The 24496-nt window shown below is 37.5% G+C and overlaps 1 protein-coding gene across 9 annotated transcripts in view; it reads right to left on the bottom strand.

The window, feature by feature from the left end:
• TNS3 (tensin 3) overlaps nt 1–24496 on the bottom strand; it is a 427559-nt gene that overhangs the window by 324765 nt on the left and 78298 nt on the right. For 7 of the 9 annotated variants that reach the window (XM_069095442.1, XM_069095438.1, XM_069095436.1 and 4 more), the window contains one exon: nt 5050–5161. Coding sequence is in view for 3 of the 9 variants with exons in the window: in XM_069095438.1 (XP_068951539.1) it covers nt 5050–5161 (112 nt within the window). In the remaining 6 variants the exon portion in view is untranslated. The remainder of the gene's footprint in view (nt 1–5049; nt 5162–24496) is intronic. The other 2 variants (XM_069095443.1, XM_069095441.1) reach the window with 1 other exon arrangement.

Genomic DNA, 24496 nt, shown 5'->3' with positions numbered 1-24496 from the left:
ATCTTGGGCAAGTCACTTAATCCCAACTGCCCTCCAAAAATAAAAAAAAGAGAGAGAGAAAATTCACACTAAACTTATATAGAAATATATAAGAAATAACACCAAACAAAATAGAAATCAAAAGTAAATTGAAAAAAAGGAATTTCATGTTAGACTGCTAAGCTTCTCATTTTGTTCAAACACAAAATAATCCAAAACTTCACGGTGCCAAGGTGATTTCCTCACTGTGGATGAGAAATCCAAGAACCCATCTGGCAACCCTTCTACCACTTAGTAGACTGGCTTCTGGAACCCTCTAGAGCTGAAAAATTCCTTATTATTCAGCCAATCTGGTGATAATCCTCTCCAAATTTAACTAAGCTATTCCTAGGACAAAAGACATTCTACCATTTGAAAGTTTCTTAGTTGGCCAGATTCTCCAGTCCCTCCAAGACCCTAAACCTGATGAAATAATATATGATTTGTTTTAACAGCAACAAGTTCATTACATTTTCTTCTTCAGTCACCTTACTTTGATTATTCACTCTGTAAATGAATAGTGTACTATATTATTAAAATTATTTGACTAGGGATTACATATCTTTAAATTCTGCTCTTAGTTTATCTAAGACACTGGCAAGGCAAGTCTATGGCTGGTCAGTCTATAACATAATCAATAATATAACACAATAATAATAATACAACCATTAATGCTGATATTCGAAGCTTCTGGGGCCATTCTGGAATGGGATGCTATTCATTTATTTTATTGAAAAATACGTGACATTTACAACTATCAGACCCAAAGAGTCAAGACAGTGAGATGACACAGTACAGTCTAATTTTGATACATGACCTAAGGCCTATAGACTGGGATGAAAAAATAGAGTGTCACTTCCTATGGGAAGTTTCCTGAGCCCCCTAATTGTTGCATTCAAATAACATCTCTATCTACAGGTTTACATGTGGTAGCCCCTCAGCATATTATAAGACCCGCAAGGGCAGACACTGTTTTTACTTTTGTCTTTAGATCCCCAACACATAAATGTTTTGCATTCAATAGCCCATTAATAGATGCTTAACAGCTAGGTACTTTGCTGTTACATTAGGCTTGTCTGTGTTCTTTCAATGTAGAAAGCGGTGCAGTGACCCCTTCTGGACACTGGAGGTCGAGCTGCAAATAAGCAACTATTTCCCATAAGCAAAAGAGGCCATTCTCTGCTTCTTACTTACCTAATCTTAATCACTGAATGGACATTGCCTCAAACCAGTCCTATTAAAGACCTTTGCTTAAAAATGTCACAGTCCCCCACTGCATCCAGGGCCATCTCCAGTTGTACTTATCTGCATTTTGCCACTGGACCCAGATGGCTCTAGAGGAGAAAGTGAGGCAGGTGACTTTGCACTGCCCTCCCTCACTTAAATCTAATTCACTTTCATGTCATGGCATCATCTCCCTTATGTCATGGTCCTCTTCAAGAAGAAAGGACAAACAACATTTCCCATAACATTGAATACATCTTTAATCCAAGTTGGAGAATGTATGTGTGTGTGTGTGTGTGTGTATTTGACTATGACTGACCAGTCATTCTCATCATTTTAAAGTTAAATCCTCCCTTCAAAAAATCCATCTATCTAAAGGCTTACAGTTGTTCTTTCAAGTTTTTCTGAAGTAGAATCACTATCCACTCCCTACAATCCAGGGCAAATACAGGAGAGAAATCAGAATGCTCATTTCTTTGCTCATCCTGATACCCAAAATAGAATACTTCACAAATGGGAATAGAATAAACACTTTCTGTGATAATGATGTCACATAATTAATTACAGGTACAGATTAATCACAGATTCACGATCATGTAAAATTTTTCAGTCATTCCATCAACAGCCATTTAGTTAAAAAGCAATTATTAAGTTTCAGATGATACTCAATCCAGTCAGAGAGAAGTGTCAACTCTCATTTCTAACTAAATCTTAGTTAGAAGAGTCTTCCCTTTTATCTGCTGATCCGGGTATAATAGGTTAGCTTTTGTGTGGACATCTTTTATATGGGGTGTCCCAGAAGTCTTGGTGTGGTTCTAAATGATAATACTTTCCCATATCTTTTATTTTATTAAAATTCTTTCACTTGTATCCAAAACTGCTGCAAAATATTATCATTCACCCCTTTTATGAATTATCATTAGCATGAAATTTCATTTTGTTGTTAAAATGTAAATTGAGGCATGAGATCAATAGTTTAGTGACAGGGCCAGTACTTGAATCCAGCTCTGTATTTTCAAATTATTATTTAATTGAGCCATATAGTCTTTTTATTAAACCATTATATATTTAAAAATAAAAACAATCACTTTTTAGAATTTAAAAAAAAAAAGAAGTCTTCCCAGCAGTCTCTAAAGAGAGTCTAGAAGACTCTTCCCAGCAGTCTCATTGCTTTGCCTAACAGGATGTAGTATTTTTTTCTGTAGATATAAATTAATGAGTACCCTGTCACTGGAACTGTTCCAAAATAAATTAGGTGTGCTAAAGCTAAGGACACTGTAGCAAAGATTTGTGTATTGGGTTGTAAAACCCAAACAGGTGACCTCCAAGTTTCCTCCTAAGCTAAGCATTTCTGTTTAGTTTCAAGAAAGGCCTTTGGAATCAAAAATATTCATTACTTTCTTAAAGCAAATTTAAGGGAAGGCTAGATCAGCCCCAAATGTGACATTAACAAGGTTCATCACAGAGTGAGAAAACAGTAATTAAGCAAGGAACAAGACAGAAAAGCCTGGAATTCCATTCAATGGCTATTAAGAACCTACTAAATATACAGCACCCTTAATGATATTGGGAGCTATCAAGATGGTCCACATGGTCCCTGCCTGCAGTGAGCCTGGAATCTGGATTGACTTGAGAAGCAGTCATGTATTCATTTAAACTGCTGTAAGTACCATAACTCTCCCAATGGCAATTACAATCATTCATATATAAGCATAAGAATGCATTTTATGTGAACCCCACTCCTCTCTGCCTTTCTCTGCAGAGCCGGAGAACTATGGGTATAGAAGACTACATTACACTGTCAGATCCATTATCAAAAGTATAGACTGGTCCTGCAGAAAGCCTTTCTTTCTTTCTTTTTTTATTCTTTATTGTGTAAGAGATGGCTCTCTGAGAAGGGGAGGAACATATATGAAAACAAGAGAGATCAACAAAAATAAAGTGAAATACATTTTTTTAACCAAAGAATCTTTAAAAATTAACCATTCCTTTCGGGTGATACGTGCCATTGCTTCCCCTCCCCCACAAACTTACCTAAGCTCTTCTAAAGTCAAACATCCTTCCCTGTCAGAGTCCAGGAGATAACAGAACCCCCCCCCCCCATTTCTCTCTCTCTCTCACACACACACACACACACACACACGCACACACTTATATACACACACATACACATGCACTCATGCTCACTGTATCTGTCTGAATACTGGACTGTGCATATAACAACTGTTTTTCACCTTTCTAACAGGAATATAGAATATAAACTTAAGGTAAACTTAGCAGAGAGAGACAGATGGCTTTGGAATCAGGAAGAGCTGGTTTCAAGGCTTTCCTGTGGCACCTACAGGCTTACATCTTTTTGTGGATTTTGGTGATCTATGTCTTTCCACTTTATGAGCTGTTTGTTGTATGTCTCTCTGGCTTGGTCTGAACTACAAGACACTCACTGCTCAAAGAATCTGGGTATGTTAAAGGAAAGATTGTGAGATGCCCACAGAACTGGTGCTGCACCCAACCTCCAAAATGCCTTGGATTCATTTTCTGTACACTCTGATACATGCACATTGCTTTCTCACCCCACCCCCACCCCCCATCTCCAACAGAATGTGAGTACTTAGGGCAGTCACTACCTCCCAGCTATCTCTGCAGTCTTATAGTGCCTAGCAGACGAGACACATCATAAATGCTTCTCAATCAACTGATCTGATTGTGCCTTCCTGATTCCAACATAGATCCTATGGAATTTTAGGATTCCCAACCACTTTATTATTAGAATCTTGATCGAAATTCTTTAAACAGGTTATGACAAGGAGAAGAAAACATTTTTCAAAGGAACAGTCCTCTTTACCCTCCTTCTATAGGAATTCAGTACAAACAGTGCTGGTTCTATAGTCAGATGGTCTGCGTTTGAATCCTTCAATCCTAGCCCTAACAAACAGCAGCTGAGTAACCACAGCAATACATACAACTTTTTTAAGTCTTATTTTCCTAATCAGCAAAATTGGAAAAATAATACCTATCTATCTCTCCAAGAACATATTAACACAACCTAGTATTATTAATCCAACATCCTACCTATGCCCAGGACCCTCTCAGAATATATTTCCAAGGTGTTTGAAAAGAATTAAAACATTTATTCATTATCTTCTGTTCAATCTCCATAAATAAATAAGTTGTGTTCACTTGGTTGAAAGGGACAGTAGCTTGATTCTAATAGTAGCCATCAATAACTGTGATTCAAAATTTCTCAAATCCTTATGAATTTCACAAAGGATACACTACATACAAAGATGCCAAGGTGGGTCAGAAGTTTCATGTAACACTTGTAAACAAGTCATGAAGTATAATTTGAACAAATTCACGTTTGTTAAGCAAACATGAATTCAGGGCTCATCTCTCCCTCATTTAGTGCAAGGGTTCTTAACCTGGGTCCATGAACTTGTTTTTTAAAAATATTTAAGTAACCACATTTCAACATACTTGGTTTCATTTATAATCTTAGGTCTTTCATGCAATTAAAAGCAATATTCTGAGAAGAGGTCCTTATATTTCACCAGACTGGTAAAGGAATCTATAACATAAACAGGTTAAGAAACCCCAGGCTAAAGGGGATATCACCTCTTAACTTTCTGATCATCTCATATAGCATATATTAATGCAAATCTTGGTGCCTACTTCAAAATAAGCATTAGATTCCCACATGGCAAACCTGTTGATGATAAAGGGGAATTCCAGTACTGTACATTTTTGGAAATTCCTCCCACCAGTTTTGTAGCTAGCTACATAAGCCAGGACAATGAACATGCTCACCTCGGCATGAAACACCTTGACTGTCAATAACTTGTTTGCAAACACTGCAGACTTTGGCCTTCTTAAAGGATTTATTCTTAAAAGTGTGGGCACCTGAAGTGGATTCTTCTGGCTGGGAAAAAAGGAGAGAGAGAGAAGACATTAGCTTTCTTTTGTCGTGTTCTTGATTTTTATCTACAAAATTTAGACAAGCGGAGTCTTTAAATGTCCCAAACATGAATGATAGCACACAGAAGAAAAATAAGGCATTGCCTAACAGAATATATGTCAACAAGGCCTAGAACACCCATAGGCATATGTCAAGTACCTTAGATTGTAAGTTTTTAGATTTAATATTTACATTTGCACGTGTCTTTAACTGGATTTACACACTCTACTGTCCCAGAAGCATTTGATCACTTCAGGCTAGGCTAGTAGTCAACTCTGATCACCGCATTTTAAAATAGAGTCCATGGAAGTTTTCCAAGGTCAACGTCTTTTTCTAATCTTTTTATTTAGGGTATATCTGGTGAACATCATTACTCTGCTGGGAGAGAAGCATTTAGCCCCTCTTTTTTAGGTATTCAAAATAGCATCTCTCTTTGTATTTTTACATAGAATCTTTTTCTATTCAATGTTGTATATGGAAACGCTCATTTTATTTGGTATTTATTAAATTTGGAATAATAACAACAATATTGGCTTGCATTACACACACACACACACACACACACACACACACATCTCTATACAGAAAAGTTTTAATAGAAATCTTGCCAATAAGGAAATCAAAAATGGTTATTCTTTCACCATGGTCACTGGATAAAGGGCTAACTGAAAACTTGTCTCCCTCCTACCATACTTTAGCAGTCATCAAGATGACAACCAAAGCTACTAAAACAGTCTTGAGACATGGTATGTGTAGATCTACAACCACATACAAACACAAATATATCCAGTCTAAAGTAATAAAATGTACAAGTTAACAAGACCTTAAACTACTTTCCATCACTTAGAGGATTTATGGGCCAATTAAACTGGCTGCTCAGACTGAACATTCTGCTAATGAGAAGACGGTAAAAGATCCAGACCCTAGGTCCACCAAACAATTTTTGACGGAAAAATGTTCCTGTGACCCCAGGATGCATCCATAAAACCTGTAAGCTGTCTTTCAAATATATCCTAATGGGAACTGACCAAATGACCAATCACGGGGAGGGGGGCGAATGACAGTTGAGAGCCTGAGTTTCTATCATTGTCTTCATAAAGAAAGACTGTCCAATGTTGTAGACACTCAATAAATGCTTGTTGAGTATACACTATTACATAGAGGATTTCCAAAAGTCATAAAATGGTTTCTCACTTAAGATGGGGGAGGAAGACCCTTCATTTGCCCCTGACAGGGCCCCAGATTATCCTCTATCCCTTCAGAAAAAATTCCTAAGGAATTCCATCTCTATTCCCTGTAACCACACATCCACGCTATGTACTCATTCTCAATCCTTCACAATCAGGCTTTCTACCCAGATCTATGGTTAATAAATCAGTGAACTTTTTCTCAGGCCTCTTCCTACTTGATCCCTGTGCTGCTTCTTGAAATTGCTGACCATTTCCCTGTGCTCCTAGATGCTTTCCTCCTTCAACTGCCATGACATTGCTGTCCCTTGATTATTCTCCTACTGATCTGCCCTCTCCAACTTAGTTTCCTAGCATCTTTATCACCACCACCATCATCATCACCACTGGCGTTTCCATAGTGCTTTAAAGTGGACAGAACTAAATATCAATGCAGTATGAGCTTCTCCCACCAGCCCCATGACAAAAGTGGCATCTTTTACAGATCAGAAAATTAAGGTTTCAAGAGGTTACAGAGCCTTGTCTTCAATGACAGTGTCACAAAGCAAGTCTCTAGCAAGTACAGTTTGAATCCAAAGTCTTCCTAACTCCCAGGTTATTTATTGGCTTATTCCCAGTGCCATGCTCACGTGTCCCTATACCACTCCCAAAGTAAGGATGTAACACAAGGACCCCTCCTAGTCTCCCAGCACTTTTCTCAGTATATACAGATCCCAAAATCTCCCAGGGGTTCAACTATTATCTCTAGGCAAATGGCTTTCCAACCTGTATCTTACTGTCTCACCAGATACCCAGCTGGCTATTATAAACAACCTGCTGTATTTCTCCTCCCAGATGTACCCTGGGCACCTCAATATGTCCAAAACAGAATTCTTTATTATCTATTCTAAACCCACTCATCCTGCCAATCTCTCAGGTTCATAACATAAGTTATTCTTGATTCTCCCTCTCCCTCTGAAGGGAAAAATCCAGTTTTACTAGAGGAGAGAATGCATTTGAGTGAGTAACATAAGAATGGAAACCAGATTCAATCCAATGGGGGGAAAATTTGGTTAGCAACGAAGTCCAATCAGTTGCCAAATCTTATTAATTCTTCCTCCCTAACATAACTCACTCATATTCCCCCACCACCAGCAACCCTACTCACCTAGCCAGAGGTTGACATGATGATCAAATTAAATATTTGTAAAGAGGTAAAGAGCATAGCACAGTCTCTGGCATATAGTAGGCGCTTAATAAATGCTTGTTTCTTTCCTTTCCTATGGTTTGTTTACCAGGCCTACAACTATCTATTAATTTTATTCATGTATGCATTCCTTCATTTAACACCTGTTACCTGATAACCCCCTCACTAGACTCCTTGTCTCTGGTCTCTACACTTCCTAATCTATCCTCTAACACAGATGCCAAAATAATCTTCCTAAGGCACAGAACTGACCAAGTTACTCCCCTGCTCAAAGACATCCAGTGGTTTCCCATTGCTAAAAAGAAAAACATACAAATTCTTCAAAATCTTCCACCATCTGGCTCTGACTTTCTTTCTAGCCTTATTTCATATCACTAGAAATTGGAAACTTGAAATCTACATACCCCATAAACTAAGACTGTTAGTTATTTTCCTAGTACTCTATCTCCAGCCTCCAGCCTACAATTCATTACCCCCTCAATTTTATCTCAGAATCCCCACTTTCCTTTAAGACTTAATTCAATCACTGCTATGGGAAGCCTTCTCTGATCTTGCTAACTGTTAGCATTCACACCCTCATCTCTCCATAGATAGATTATTGTACACATGTCATCCCACCCTCCAGGGAGAATGGAAGTTCTTGGGAGGGTAGGGGCTATTCTGGTGCCACTGTATTCCTAGGGCCTGTGTTTTGTACAGAATATGAATTTAACAAAAGTTTGATCGAATTACTAAATTAAGAAATAAATCACTTTTTGTAAACTAAGTCTATCTACTATTTACTTGTGCCTCATGATTAAATAATTCCAGGAAAATATCTAATTTGCCTTATAGAAGGGATGAAAATTATGAAATTACTAAAATGGAAATTCAGAAATATAATACAATATATCAAGGGGACAAAATGCAAGAGCACTTTGGCAAAAATCACACTTAAAATGAACCCTGTGGCCTATTTTAAGGGTTCCTATGGGCACTAGATGAAGGCAATATGTAATGTAATTCATGTATGTAATTCAGCAAAGAAGCCCACAGAAACCCCTATCTTCTTCAAGCTGAGCATCTAATACCCTGAAAACACTTTCACCATGCAAACACAAAAAAAACTATAAATAAAATAAAAGTTTTTATTAAAGGAACTGGGAAAATGTGAGTCTATTCATGGAAATATTAAAATGGCCCCAAACCACCATACTAAACATTTTTTTCTGACTATATCCTCAATAAACACAAGTCTTCTCCCTCCCCACCAATCCACCCCAGAAGTTTTCACATCTAATGTGCCTATCAAAACTCTAATCATCCTTCATGGTCAAACACACTCTACTTCAGCCCCCATTACCCATCTCCTTCCCATGAACTCCTAAAGCACTCCTTTATTGTCCATACCACTTATCTGCTACCTGGTTATAAACCAAACAGACTTGCTATTCCTTTAGTACTTAGTCCAAAGGATTATTCTGAGGAACAAATAAGGAAACGGATGCCAAATATTCTGTTAACCTTATGGTGTAGCGGACACAGGGCTGGCCTTGGAGACCAGAAGTCATGGTTCAAGTCCCATGTCAGACACATTCAAGCTACAAAACCACTCGATGCCCCCAAGGGAATTCTAAGGCTCTAAATTGCAGAGTACTTGCTAATCTGTATTGGTAGAGAAAGTTTCTTCACTGGCAGTTTCCTACACTAATGAAATCAGTGGTTCAGTCCAAAACAAAACAAAATACAAAAACAAACAATAACAATAAAAACCCCTATATAAATGTCAACAACTGCTATTCAAATAAATATTTATTCCAGTCCTGAGAATAACTTGCTAGGCAGCTAGGTAGTCCAGTACCTAGATTGCTAGACCTAGAGTCTCAGTTCAAATGAAGTCTCAGACATTTACTAGCTGTGTGACCCTGAGGAAGACGGTTCACTTGTTTGCCTCAGTTTCCTCAACCATAAAATGGGAATAATAATTCACCTGCCTCCCAGGGTTGAAGTAAGGGTCAAATTACATATTTTTAGAGTATATAGCACTGTCTGGCATATAGTAGACACTTAATAAATGCTTTTTTTCTTTCCTTTCCAATAGTTTTGCTTGCCGAGGTCACAGCTACCTATTAATTTTCTTCATATATACATTCCACATTTTGTACATGTTTACTATGCATAGAGAACTTTACTAGACACAGGTAGAAGGCCCAGTTTTGAAGCTAATGCTGTTTCCATGATTAGAACTCTGAAGAATCCATTTGAAATAGTTTATTAACAGCTGCTCAGATTTTATCTACACATAACATCTCTATTATGAAAGGAGGAGGCAGGATCAGGCGCCTTTTGTTTTCACCTGGTACAACTCTTTCATTTCTCCAGAAGAGGTGGGGCCAATGTGTGCACAGAAGGAGGTGATAGTAATACTGAAGCATTTAGAGGGCTCAGTTCAGGAATCTAAATTGCATTTAATTGTTAGGAGCAAAAGTTGGAAGAGTGGAGCGCAGAGCTGCTGGTTACAGAAGGATTGCCTGAGGGATACCCAGTAATTAGTGCTGGTCCTGATTGCCCACATTGTGAGATCTCTTTTCAGAGAGAAAAATCTCTCATAAAGGAGGCACTGAAATGCTCAGTGTGAACCCTAAAGTGCATATCATCTACTCTGCGGAAATACACACTCTCTTCTCCAACTCAATTCATTCAGGCTTACAACTCCATCACCACCACTGGCAAGACATCGGGCTATGTAGTGCTTTCAAATGCTTCAGGTACATCATTTTGTTTCAGTCCCCCCAAAAAACCATCTACGAATAATCAGATCAAATTTAAAATGCAGGGGTTTTCCTTTTGAGAAATTCCTAAGGCCCGTATTTAATGATTTCCATCCTCACCTACAACTTCTCATTTTTAAAAATAGTAGCATTCAATTCCCTCACTTGAGATTCTGAAGTCCTTAAATCTATTTGTTTTGACCAAGTCTCAGATTCCCCTGCTGTAGGAAACTCCCAGATAGAAAGTTCTCTCTACCAGTGCATATCTACAATTGTCTCATAACGATGTCTTGAAAAACTGGAGATCCCAAGTCAGTCAGTCAGTCACCAACCATTTATTAAGCTCCTGCTATATGCCAGGCATGGGCACACAAAGACCTGAACACGACCGAAACGAATGAACAAGGACAAATGTGCCAGGCACTGTGCTAATCTGGGGGGAACAAAGAAAGGTAAAAATCTTAGCCATTAAATAAGCCCCAAATAGAGTGCCTAATAATTCCAGTAAATCTGATTATTTCTTAAGGCTGTTTTGTTATTCCTTAGGAAAAATTCACCAGTTATCTCTTTCAGATTTTCATCACAGATTTCTCATTTGTCATCTACAGGAAAGTAATTTTGAAAATCAATTTCAGATTTTAAAAAGAGGAAATTAAGAAGACTTCATTAAGAACTCTCTGTCGGATCACAATGAGCAGGCATGATTCCAGAAAAGCAATGATGAAGCATGCTACCAATCTCCAGACAGAGAGACTGAGAACCAAACATGCAGAAACGCATTTTTTGGACTTGGACAAAGTAGAGATTGTATTACTTGACTATGTATATATGTTATAAGGGCTTTATTTTTCTTTTCATTCCCTACCCCCCTTTGGGTAGAAGGTGGGAGAGAAAGAAAATAAATGCTTGTTAATTGTAAAAAATAAAAGTTAATTTTAAAAGGAGGCAGTTAGATAAGAAACAGGATTGAGTTGAGTGGTCCAGATGTGACCATAATGAGGTCCCCCTTACCTTCTTACAGCCTCACGGAATTCCCCATAAGCACAATTAACAACTAAACTTATTAAGACTCCCACCACAAAGCAAACCCGATTGGACTGCCTCCATTTGCCTTCGGTCCAGTTTGTTAATCTGCCAATTTGCCCATTCCCCCAAATCGTGGGTCTCCCTTTGCTCCCTTCCTCTCCCTCCCATGCCAAACTCACCCAGTGGTGCAGCCGCTGCCTGGGCTGCTGCTGCTGCTGCTTCCTGGGATTCTGCCTGAGCATTCTTCTGCTCTCCACAGTTAAAGTAAACAGCTTCATAGCCCCTGTCCCTGGACTGCTTTGCTTTTAAAGATGACTTGTTTTTAAAAGCGAGAGCCCCAAGCCAGCAGCTTAGAAGCTGCTGCTCTTTCAAAGACAGCTGACACACAGTGGGGCAGCCCCAGCACTGGCTGCCCCTCAGGTGGGAGAGGCAAAAAGACCTTTGATAATTATGGCTCCAAAAGCACAGGCGCCCTTTCAAGATTTTTTTTATGGGCAAAGGAAATGCCCTACTTTGACCCCTTCATATAGGAAGCCCCAAAGAAAAGTTCAATTAAGTGATGACTGAAAGGGCTCTTTATGGTGAAATGGGGCCCCCAGTTGCAGACCCATTACTGAGCCAACATACATATATATCCATTTCTCCAGGAGCTCGTCAAAATCAGTCAAATGGATGCAATAAAATCCAGGCAAAGCAACAATATCACTGAATGTCACTGCTCCATCTGATACAAATTACCTTGATTTCTTTCCCCAGTACATGTACAGCCCTGAAGAAGGGCCAGGGGCTTCTTTGGACCACCTAACTGCAGGATGCCACAGTAACAGCTTATGTGAAATAAAAAATGCCTTCAAGCAGGGAAGGGGGGAAGGGAAGGTAAATTTTCCATCTGACTGAAATTACCAATTGGGTTGGCATACGAGGCTGTATTACTAGGATTTCAATCCACTTCAGGAATGCTGACCACAGGGAAATCAATTTTAAAAAAAATCAGAACACTGTGGTTTCTTCAGGTTTCAGTTATCAAAAAAAAAAAAAAAGAAAGAAAAAGAAAAACTATTTAATTTTGTCCAGCAAACACTGCCCAAGTAATGGGTCATTATCGAGTAGTAATCTAAACAGCTTTCATACTTGCCATTTGATAACGGTGTTTTGGAAAGCACTAAGAAGAAGATTATGCAGGAATGCTTATTCATATTTTTTCTTCCTTTGCTAACTTAAACAAGCAAATCAGGCATATTTTGAAATCATAGCACAAAAAGGTGATTATTTTCAATAGAGAACAATGTTACAGAGATGCTAGGGAAAGGGTCCCAAACAAGACAGGTAATTAATGGTCCCCCTGTATTCTGAGCTGGTCAGACCACATCTGAATATCAGGCACCACATTTGAGGAGGGCCATCAACAAACTGGAGCACATCCAGGACTGCAACCAGGCTGGGGAAACACAGAATGGTCTAGAAGGTCTAGAAATTGTTATCCTGGCATTCTCCTTGCTCTACACTTAGGTTAGTCCATTTTGACCTTGGATCATGCCTCAGCTCCAATTAACTGAGTCACTGCAATTCAGAATGCCTTCTTATGGAGGAAAAGGAGTTGGGGTAGGAGGCAAGAGCCACAAAATATTAGTGTAGTATAGCTTAGGTTAAAATGAGATATTACTGGGGCGGCTAGGTGGCACAGTGAGTACATCACCAGCCCTGGAGTCAGGAGGACCTGGGTTCAAATCTGGCCTCAGACACTTAACACAAAAACTATCTGTGTGACCTTGGGCAAGTCACTTAACCCCAATTGCCCTCCCAAAAAAAGGCAAAAAAAAAATGAGATATTATTTTGAGGCTTTCACAAATTAGTAGTCCTATGAACACTAAACCTCCCTTGGTACATTGGCATATCTCTTTAATCTCTATTCTCATGTCAAAGTTCATTAAAATAAGTTTGAAAAACTATAGAGGATCTTTTGGGAAAAATAGGTGCCATTTTGTTTCAAGATGGCAAATAGTCATACACAGAACTTAAGGTGGATTTTAACAACATTTATACAAACTGTACATAATGGAGAATTGGGGGAGGGTTGACAATGCCTTTTTCTGTTCTTTTTTTCATATATGCAAATGTTCTTATTTGTAGGTGTTTTGTCAAATTCAAAATAATAAAAATCAAAAATTTTAATTAATAGCCTTTGCTAAGGTTATCTGGTCAAAATCAATTAAGCAAACCTAAGTTATCATGAAACAGACCACACAAAGAACTGCAACCTCACTGAAAAAGGGGGAAGAGGGAGTAGAGAACAATAATGTCACTCCTTACTGTAGCCTATCCAGCAATGAATAGAAATATTCTACAGAGAAATAAAGGATGTAGCAATTTCACATGAAACTTCATGCAATGTCCAGATCTTCACTGTCAATAGCCACAGGATGGAACACGAAGTCCCAAAATGACAGTCTGCCTGTGAGGCCCAGCTATGCTCTGTCCTTGCTTTGTGACCTTGTGAAAGTCATTTATCTTTGAAGCTGCCCACATTGGCAAAATACAGAAAATAATCATCTGCCACACTTACTTGTATGGATCAAATGAAATAATATACAAGAAACAGTCTGTATTAAATTAACTTTTCTGAAAACTCAAATGATATCCAGGGAGTAAACGAATTCATTTACAGATCCTGGCCCTCTACTCTTGGATTCTTGGATTGGATCTATTAGATTCAGTTTGGGGAGCCCAGGGATTATACTGTGTTACATATGGTCAGTAGAGTCTATAGATTAGGGTCCCCACAGAGTTCTGTGAAGTCTATAAGCCAACTAGATGAATCCTTTATAAAATAAGGAGGTTGTATTAGTTTTCTCAGATTGCTTCCAGCTTTACAAACTTATGTACCCATGATTGTGAAAAGTTGTATTAGTATAGTGAACAGGATAAAATCTATCAAGGCAAGGGGGAAATTTCCTCCAGATCACTATCAAAATTGTTTGGATTAATTTAAATAAACAACGAAGAATTCAATTAAATACCCATTATTTTTGTTAATATGTTTTGAGTGTCTACTACACACACTCAGAACACTGTCTTGAGATGATATAAACAGGAGATATTTTTCATATTCATTCAGACATCTATTTATAACTGCTATTCTACGCAAGAAATTATGCTAAATGGTACAGAATACAAAGACTAATACCCTTAAAGAGCTTACAAACATAGAAGCAGAAGAGGACTATACTTAAAGTATATTGAAGAGGAACATTCAAATGAACTTGGAGTCAGGATAGAGTAGTTAGACCTAAAATTAGAACTCTGTCCTTTACATTTACTAAATATGCTGTGGTTCAGGGGCAGGTAAGTGTAGAGTGGCTAGAGTGCCGGCCTGGAGTCAGGAAGACTCATCTTCCTGAGTTCAAATCTGGCCTCTGATACTTATTAGCTGTATGACCCTGGACAAGTCACTTAACCCTATTTGCCTCAGTTTCCTCATCGATAAAAAAATGAGCTGGAGAAGAAAATGGCAAACCTCTCCCGTATCTTTGTCAAGATTACCCCAAAATGGAGTCACAAAGAGTTGAACAAAATGATCATGGACAAGTCACTTAACCTTTCTGAGTCTCAGTTTCCTCATCAGAAAAATAAATGGCAACAATAATAACTATAAGGGTTATTTCTCAGGGTTGTTGGGATTAAATAACAGCTCATGTAAAGTTTACCATCCTCAAGGCACATCTCAATTATTATTATTAAAAATATAAGTACAAAGGGAAGGACTGAACAAAGGGCTGCGAAAACTTCAATTGGGATTGGGGAAGTCTTCATGAAGGATGTGGCAGGTACAGTAGATCTTGAAGGATGGGAAAGATTCTGTTACATAAAAATAGTCAGCACATAAGAACTTATCCTGGTGAGTGCTTTCACATCTATTTAAATCACACAGGATACAAGAAAAATTCCAGTTTCATGTTAAAGAAATCCAAATCCTCATAAAGAGTGATACTGATTTTGCTTCAAGAACGGCTCAATCAGTCTAATTTAGATTAAAGCATTTTAGTGTTGTAGCTTTATTCTGTGAATATTTTGCATGCGATATAGTGAACTTCAACAAACTATTTCAAAATACTCTCCACATAGTAACTGAATTCTCAGGCATTTTCTAGAGTTCAAAGCATTACGCAACTGGAGGACTGTTTTGCCAAAGATAGAAAGGAAAGAAAAAGGCAAAGATAAATGGATATTTTTAGGAATGAAGAACAGTAGTGTACTCTAGTGTTCATTCTTGGGATCAGTTCCATTTTTTGTAATTTTCCATAAATGATTTGAAATTCAAATACAAACTAAAGTCTCTGAATTCATTCATGATACCAAGATCTTTTAAGTAGTGAAATATCAACTTAACAAAGACAAACTAAAATACAGAATAGTGTCAGATGAGCTTCAATATGAATAAATACTAGGGAAAGATAATCTAACCTATATTTATACTATTATGGGTGCTGAGCAAAAAGTAATAGCCTAGGAAATGCATCTCTAATTCATTATAGTATGTACCTAAATGAGTCAAATTATTCATTGCTACAGTTAAAAAGTTCAAGAAAATGCCTTGTTTCATTTGTAAGAGTAATTTACAGTTGAAGATGATCTTGGGTCTTCCAGACTCTAAGTACTATCTGTAATTCTCATCTCCAATACTTCAAAGGAATATAAAGACCTAATCAACATAATTTTCCTTTCCACACTAAGCTAGTCACACCATAATTTCCCTTCTAAGATGGAGAAAATTGTATTAATATTCTACATTCCTTCAAATTACCACCACCATTATGAGTAAACACTTAATAATCATCATCAATATGCTTAGGGTACCTCTCTTGTCTTTAATTCGCTTTGTGGTGATCTGGATGGTATCCAAGGGGATGTTCTCTATAAAGAAGAAAAAGGAAGTAGTAGATAGAGTGGAAAGAACACTGGACTTGAACTCTGCCACTTACTAGGTGGGCAACTTAGTGATACAGTGGATAGAGTGCCAGGCCTAGAGTCAAGAAGACCTAAGTTCAAATTCAGCTCATATACCTTTCTAGCTATGTGACCCTAGACAAGTCACTTAATCCTGTTTGCCTCAGTTTCCTCATCTATAAAATGAACTGGAGAAGGAAATGGCAAACCTCTCTAGTATCTTTGTCAAGAAAACCCCAAAATGGGTCACAAAGGGTCAAACATAACTGAAAACTACTAAAAAAAAAAAACTTTCTTGGGGTAGGGAAAAGGGAAAGATGAGGGGGAAATCTAGAACTCAAAATCTTATGGAAGTGAATGTTGAAAACTACAAATAGAAAAAATAATTTAAAAAAATTTTTTTTTGAAAAACACAACACAACTTATTACATTTATGATATTGGGCAAGTCACTTAATCTACCTTGGCCTCCGCTTCCTCCACTACTCAAAATAAAAGTGTTAGACTAGATGTCTAATGTCCCTTCCAGCTCCAAATCTATGATGCTTTGGATCTCTAATACAGCTCCACTACTATGAGCTCTGCCTAAAAAATCAAAATAAAACAAATTTATAGTTTTTAGTCTTTATTAAATAAATGACACCAATGTAAAGAATCATAATACATAACATTACTTAATAATCTAGAGAGCTACAAGCTAAGTGATATGTGACATCTGTAGACAAAGATTTTTATTAAAAGAAACAATCAGGAGATTTGAAGAGTTATTATTTGAACTTGGCTCTAAAATATAGGTGGAAATTCAACAGAAAAAGGAAGAGGGATGACATTCCAGGCCCTGGGAAAGGCATGAGGTAAAGCATGAACAACGCGCATATAGCGAAATAATGAAGTAAGGCTGGAAACGAGGAATGGTACCAGACTGTGAAGGGCCTTGAATACCAAGCAAAAAAAAAAAAAAAAAACTATATTTGGTAAGAAATAGGGAGTTACTGAAGATAGTTAATAAAATGACAAGATCAGATCTACGCACAGGAAAGATTATCCTGGTTTCTATGAGAGGTGGATCTGAGAAGAAAAAAAATAAGATTCATGAAGCCTTGAAAAGTGGCTACGGCCACCATCTTGGGAGTTGGTAACTATAGGTCCTCTTCTGTAACAAACATCTAAAGGATTCAGGGTCTTCATGAGGTTTTCAGAATATAAGCACCAAACTGTCCTTAGAGAACAAAGATTTATGATCCATTTCAATGGGCTTATATCTATCTCTTGGGTGGATTTTTACTTATCCACCCTCTACTTCATTTCTTGAGTTATTCTTTGTAAAGGCTTAAGTTTGCTAACTCCCTTAAGGAATTACAATGAAGGCTTCATATGTTTAAGTATCAGTTCTAAGGAAAGGCAATTGATATTGACTTCCTGGGCACTCTCTCTGTTCTATAATTCTTTGAAATACAAGATAACTAGTGACTGGTTACAAATGAGTAAAGGAGGGAAAGACCAGAGTTACAGTAAATAGTGATATGCACATGAAATAGCAATATGAAGTGCTATGACTTTTAAGAATTCACATGGCATGGTAGAAACATTGAGTTAATCCTTCCAGTATACTGAGCATAGATAAGTTTATTCATACTTCTACATCTAGTTCTGGGTTACACAAACAAAAAGGGGCCTTAGAGATGCCTAAAAGAGCTAAAAAATGAAAAAAAAAAAAGGTTTGGGAAAACAAGCTGTAACAAAAAGTTCAAAAGAAATTAAATCATTTACCTTTGGGAAGAGAATGATGAGGGCTCAACTTATCCAATGAAATATTATATCATACAACCATGAAGGATCTCTGTTAGATGCTGTGATACACTAATTGAGGACAGGCAGTTCCACTGAATAAGTAATTTTTTTTAAGTTATAAAACATGCTACTCATAATCACAGCTGGACTTGAGCAAAAAAAATATAGTTTCTAATGCAAAGTTTATTAATTTAACAAATATTAATTGAGCACCCAAAAAATATGTGTACATACCATAAGTCATTAGAAAGAGAAATATGTGTAAAAATGATGAGGGCTTGCCATGCAGGAGTTTACAATCTATTTAAAGGCAAATCAAACCGTAGGGTCAGTGAAACTATTTTCTGTTGGCCAACTTCAAAAATTGTTTTTCCATTCTTTTCAACTCTCACAACTCAACAAAATAATGAAGAATCTAATATATCATTTGCATTATCTACACCTCATACAATGAAATTTCTGTCTAAAAGGTATGTGCTGGGTACACATAATTATAGCTCACGAGGAACTATTATAGAGGGAAGAATTTCTTAAGAGCAGAGATTGATAAACATTAAAATGGGTCACTGAGAAAGGCTGAGGAAATCTCACATGGCCTCTTAGAATGAAATGGATTTCCTATTTCTCTGAGATGTTTGAAATATAATTCTTCTAAGATATGAAAAGATAAACTTTCCCTGGGTTCCTCCCAGTCTTGTAATTCTTCTTCTTCTTCTTAGAGTAATCTTAAAAGGCTCCTACAAATGGTCACACTCTTGGAATCCTACCTATAACTCAAAGCAAATCATAGACATAAGTTGCACTTAATTTTTTGTTTTGTAACTTGAGGTTGTTAACCAAAAGATTTGATGTAAACCAAGAAAGTAGTCACCTGCCAACACACATATTTTATAATGTTGTATTGTTCTCTATATGTTCAATATTCAATAATATTAGAAGGCTTTCTTGGGAATCTTGGAAGTCCAAGAATATCAAGGATCTAGAGATGAACATATATTATAGGCCAAAGAGAACCAACCACAACCTGGATACTTTAAACTCACAGAATCACGGAATCTCAGAGGTTGGGAAAGAACTCAGAGATTCTTCAAAAAAAGTATGATAAATCATACTTTAACAAAAATCATGTCTACAATCATGGCTATAACTAGGAATCCTTGGGGCTGGGGAAAATTCATTTGAGGCAGCTATGTGGCACAGTGAATACAGCACTGGGTCAGGATTTAGGGAGACCTGAGTTCAAATCCAGTCTCAAGAATTTTACTAGATGCGTGACCCTCAGTAAATCATTTAACTTCACTTTGCCTCAGTTTTCTCATGTGTAAAAATAGGGATACTATAATGGTAATGGGAATTTGAACATCTTTCCCATCCCTTAATAAACCTAATAAGGGAATCTGAAGACCTTTCCTGATTTGAAAATTTTCTTTGCCCCCTAATAGACTGAATGTAATGACACGGAGCCTGTGGTAGGAAGAGTTTGCCAAAGGGTGGAGCAGAGCCCACAGGAAGCTGGGAATCAGAGAAGCTAGACAGTGGGAGAGAGAGGACACACCAGGGGTGCTAGATTTGTGAGTGTTGGTTTGTGGGAAGGTTAAAGGAAGGTGTGGTTCTCTACTGCGTTGTAGTACATTAACTTCTATGTTGCTATGATGGATTTGGTTTTCTGGTATCTGAATAAGTGTTTTGCTTCTGTCTTCTATATGGAGAATCTGATATAATTTCTGTTCGAGAATTCTGCCAGCATATGCATAATCACCATCGGTGCTATGAATAGTGTGTTGACGCTACAGATACCTACCTTCCAGAGATATGGAGGATAAAATGAGGTCATATTTGTAAAGTATGTAGCAAACTATATAATTGCCACAGCTGCTAATGATGGTGATAATGGTGGTGGTAGTGGTGGTGACAGTGGTGATGATGATGATGACGATGATGATGATGAAATACAACTGAAGTGGTACAGAAGATGTTGTAGATACAGTTTGACAGAAAAGGGGGCAGCTCCTTTCCCTTAGAATCTGTCTTTGCTCTTAGAGGGAGTGGGGGAGGGGGGAAAGATTCAAGGAAAGTAAGATCATTGGACAGAAGTCCATCCTAGTCCCCTTGCACTCTCAACTATTCCTTCAACTAGCAGACTGCAAGGCAATGGAGAGAACAGCACCATGGGGAAAAGGCAACCCCTCCCATGTCACTGCCTTGTGCAGAGCTCACCACCCATGCTAATTTCAGTTTAATCTACAATGTAGGTAGGAGGAAAATATTCATTTTTTTCTCTTAAAAATATCTAATCAGAGGGAAACTACTACTTCCTAAAACAGACCATTCGAATTTGAGATAGCACTAATTATGGGGAATGGTATGATCTTAAGCTTCTTCACTGACTTAGTTCACCCTTCTTTTACTCACATTTCATGCATCTGAATGTATCCTTCTGTGGTATTTTATTGCTGAATTTTTTTAGTTTGGGTTTTGTTTTGAGGGTTTTTGTTTGTGTTGCACTGTCTCTTGAAAATTTCTGGGTCTCTACTATGATTGCCTTCTTCCTATATTTAGCTTCTCTCTCTCTCTCTCTCTCTCTCTCTCTCTCTCTCTCTCTCTCTCATACACATAGAATTGTTCTCCTTGCCCCTTTCTTTTCAGTTTAGTGACCCCTTGATTACATTTGTAAGACTACAGTCAAATACATTCTGGCCAACCCTTGTTAGGTATACTCCCTCCCTGGCCATCAACCCATTATTCCTATATTCTAAGCCATGCTTCAAACATTCAAATCCTCCACCTTCTTAATGAGCTGTTCATTTTCCAAATCTTCATCCTGAAGCAGTGATTATAATACTACCTGGGGCCTTAAACTCTTGTTCAACTTGTTGTTCAGCCCTTCATAATCTTAATTCCCAGTGTGACCCCAAACCTGGCTTACCACAGTTTGTTTTTTTCTTCCTACTAAATTGTAAAGCTCCCCCAAATCTCAGAACTGATTTCAAGATTAACTTCATCATGCGGATACTCCAAGTACATCTTCTGAACCAAGTGATCCACTGTAAAAACATTTTCAGTTCATATTCGCCTTTTTTTAAAGATAGGCTTTTCTAGTTAATTTAGACAAAGAAAGTAGCACCAACCCATAAGAGTAAATGCTTTTCTTCTTTTTTAGTCAATTTTTTTTGTTGTTTTTAATCTTCTTTAGATTCTTAATATATATTTACTTTTTAAAGGATGATAGAATCAATCCTGTGATTTCATGGATGTAGGGAATACCCATTTGAGGAAAATCTAACTACTAAAAGCAGTCAGCACCTTCTCTGAACTTACAATCTTAGACAGTTGTGTAGAAGACCTAGAGCTTAAGTGCTTTGCCCAGAATGACATAGCCACTAAGATCTTCTTGGCCAACTCTCTATCCACTAGGAAAAGTAGAAAAGGATGAAAACTTCCATCAAATAGTGTCTTACTTAACAAGCAACAAATTCAGTGGGAAAAATTCCAGATTGCATATTCTATCCTTTTGGAATGAAAAATAAAAATAATAATTCAAAAAAATTTAGAAAATGTTTGCCCAGTTTGTATTTTCACAAGTTACATTATTCTAAATAATGAAAAGAACTGATCCTAAAACTTTTTGACAAGTTCTGATCAAAGAAGGACTTAAATGATCCTAAATCTAAAAAACCTAAAACTTAAAAGGTTTTTCTAAAAGAAAAAAATAAGGAATTTACTCATTCTTTTGCAGAGAAAAAAACAACAACAGAAAACTGCATGACTGTATCTGGGCTAACTACGCAAAGACATTTCTAATTAAAGTGTGACCAGTCTCAGAATGATCACCCCCATCTCAATGTCCAATACAACTTTTATCTTCAGCGTCTCTGAAATCTGGAAAGCAAGGAGGAAAATATATTCTGTGATTCCACTTTGGTTAGGCCTTTCTTTGCCTACTAAACCAAATACAAGGAGAAGGTCAATTTCTATGGTGATCAGCACCAATAGTTGAAGGGCATTATCATTATTTTTTTCTAATCACTATGGTAAATACGATCTTAAAATATTGTACTCTCCCAACTTCATCCATTCACATGAACTATTCTCCACACCAGAACTCACGGCCAATACATGTCCACTTGCTAAAATTTATCTCTTCCTAAAAAATCCAAGTCAAATACGGTGTTGAAGAAGTCTTCCTAGATTGCTTGCTCTCTAATCACCCTCTGGTTAAAAATGACCTTCCCATACTCAATTTTCTGACAGTATTTGTCTGGCTCAATTTCCATGACCACATTCTACCTTATCATATACTCTCTCTTCCCCCATAAAAATACAAACTGCTTAAAGGTAGGGGGATTCTGGGGCGGCTAGGTGATGCAGTGAGTAAAGCACCGGCCCCAGAGTCGGGAGAACCCGAGTTCAGTTCTGGCCTCAGATACTTAACAACCACACAAAAAAACTAGCCGTGTAACCTTGGGCAAGTTACTTAACCCCAACTGCCCTCCAAAAGGCAAAAAAAAAAAAAAAACCAGGTAGGGGGATTTTTTTATCACCTTTGTATCCATAGCACCAAGCAGTACCTTGCCTGTTTACAGTAGATCACTAATAAATGCTTAACAGCATATAACACCAATATACAGATGAATCTCCCTTTGTAGTGAATAGCAATGTACTTAATAGCTATGAGTAACTTTTTAAATACAGAGCATCAGCTCTTACATATATTATAACTAAAAGGCAATATGTTAATAAACCAGAGCCTATTCCTGCACAAGAATGTCATCCCCTTTCAAGCTGTTCTCTTTGAAGGATATACCATTTCCCCAAAGATATATCTTTACTCAAAATAATTTTAGGAATTATCTTTTGTAACCATAACACATTTCTTCTAATTATATTCCATTTTGAGCAACCTTCATCTTTAGAAGATGACTGATTTTTTTGAAACCACATGCATGGAATAAAGCAGGTGATGAGGCTAAGACATATGATTTTTATCAAAACCAATTTATGATTATGGAGTTTTGAAACATCTCACAGCCCAGGCCATAGCATCAATTTATTTTGTTAAAGCTGGGTTGGGCAGAGATTCGATCTAATTCTACAGCAATGCCATTGTTTCCAGGCTAATCCCAAAGACCTTTTAAGTAAAGACAAGTGCATCAGTATGCATGTGATACAAGGTTCTGTCAGGGGATCCCTGGAAGGATAGAGAAGTCAATGCTTAATGAAACTTGGATGAAATAAAATCAGATTTAAAAAAATACATGAAAATTTTCATAAACAACTATAAATTTCCCTTCCTAACCCTGTCCCTCCCTCTTTTCCTATCACTGGATTCACTCATTCTGGAGTTTGAAAAGAAAATCAAGGCAAGTGACCTCCCACCAAAGAAAGATATTTGTTTCTTTCTACTTCAAAGCAACAAATATGTAAAGAAAGCACTTTAAACTTGCCAGAACAAAGTATTTAAATAAAGAAGTAGCCAGTAGCTGCTTTTTACTAGCTGGAGTGGTAGCAGGAGGTAAGCATTCTTTCCTCTATATATGCTAACTGGTTGCATTTTATTCCCTCACTCTAACACCTATGCCTTACTTTCTATCACCCTTCTGTCTCTTAGAGTTTGTGGGGAGGGGGTGTTATTAAACCAACATTCAGAGAGACCAGAATAATAAATACAGAGCAATAAATACAGGTATAATCTGTACTAAGATTTTGGGGACATCCTATAATGACAACAGAACAACATCATGGATCTCGCTTCACCATGAGAAGTCAGACTCTTCAAAAGCAACCTGCCGAGATGCCCACCCCTTTCCACTGAGGGAGAGGGAGGGAAAGTGCCAGTATTCTCAAATTTTTTTTTTTCAATTTGATGAACATTTATTAAAGCAAAGCCTATACTGATCCTGGGAGAAATACAAAGTTTAGTTAAGACAGGGCTAGCTCTAGACCTGTGTTAGATTCCTCTACATGTCCTCTGTTTTCTATTGGGACGTTCTTACTCTATCAGTCCTCTCACTCTATCCGATTCCATGCTATTAAGAGTCCTTGGGCCCCCTAACTCTCATTCTCTCACCCTAATTCATTTACATTACATGCTGACTAACCCATATCTGTTACGGTTCTAATCCTACCTTTAACTCACATGTGGAAGTGAGACAAAAGCACACGTAAGACACATGTAAGACAAAGTTATGATACATGCATTCAAAAGGCAGAAACAAGGTGGCATGAGAGGTCCTGGGAGAAGGTGGATTATTGCTCTGGGGGGTATGAGGAAGCACCTGAATTGATGAGCTCACGGATGCACAGCAGTGCTAACACCTGAAAGTCTGAGGGCATCTTAGCAGTGACTATGGGAACTGTGACATTTCATCTTTCACCCACCACAGAGGGAGATGGCCAAGTCCTGTTGTGAAGATGA

This window comes from Petaurus breviceps, unplaced genomic scaffold (genome assembly GCF_028583685.1).
Source record: "Petaurus breviceps papuanus isolate PSGF00001 unplaced genomic scaffold, PetGlider_PUasm1.0 227, whole genome shotgun sequence".
Lineage (NCBI taxonomy): Eukaryota > Metazoa > Chordata > Mammalia > Diprotodontia > Petauridae > Petaurus > Petaurus breviceps.
The sequence above is the reverse complement of the archived record's forward strand: the minus strand, read 5'-3'. Positions and strand labels throughout refer to the sequence as shown.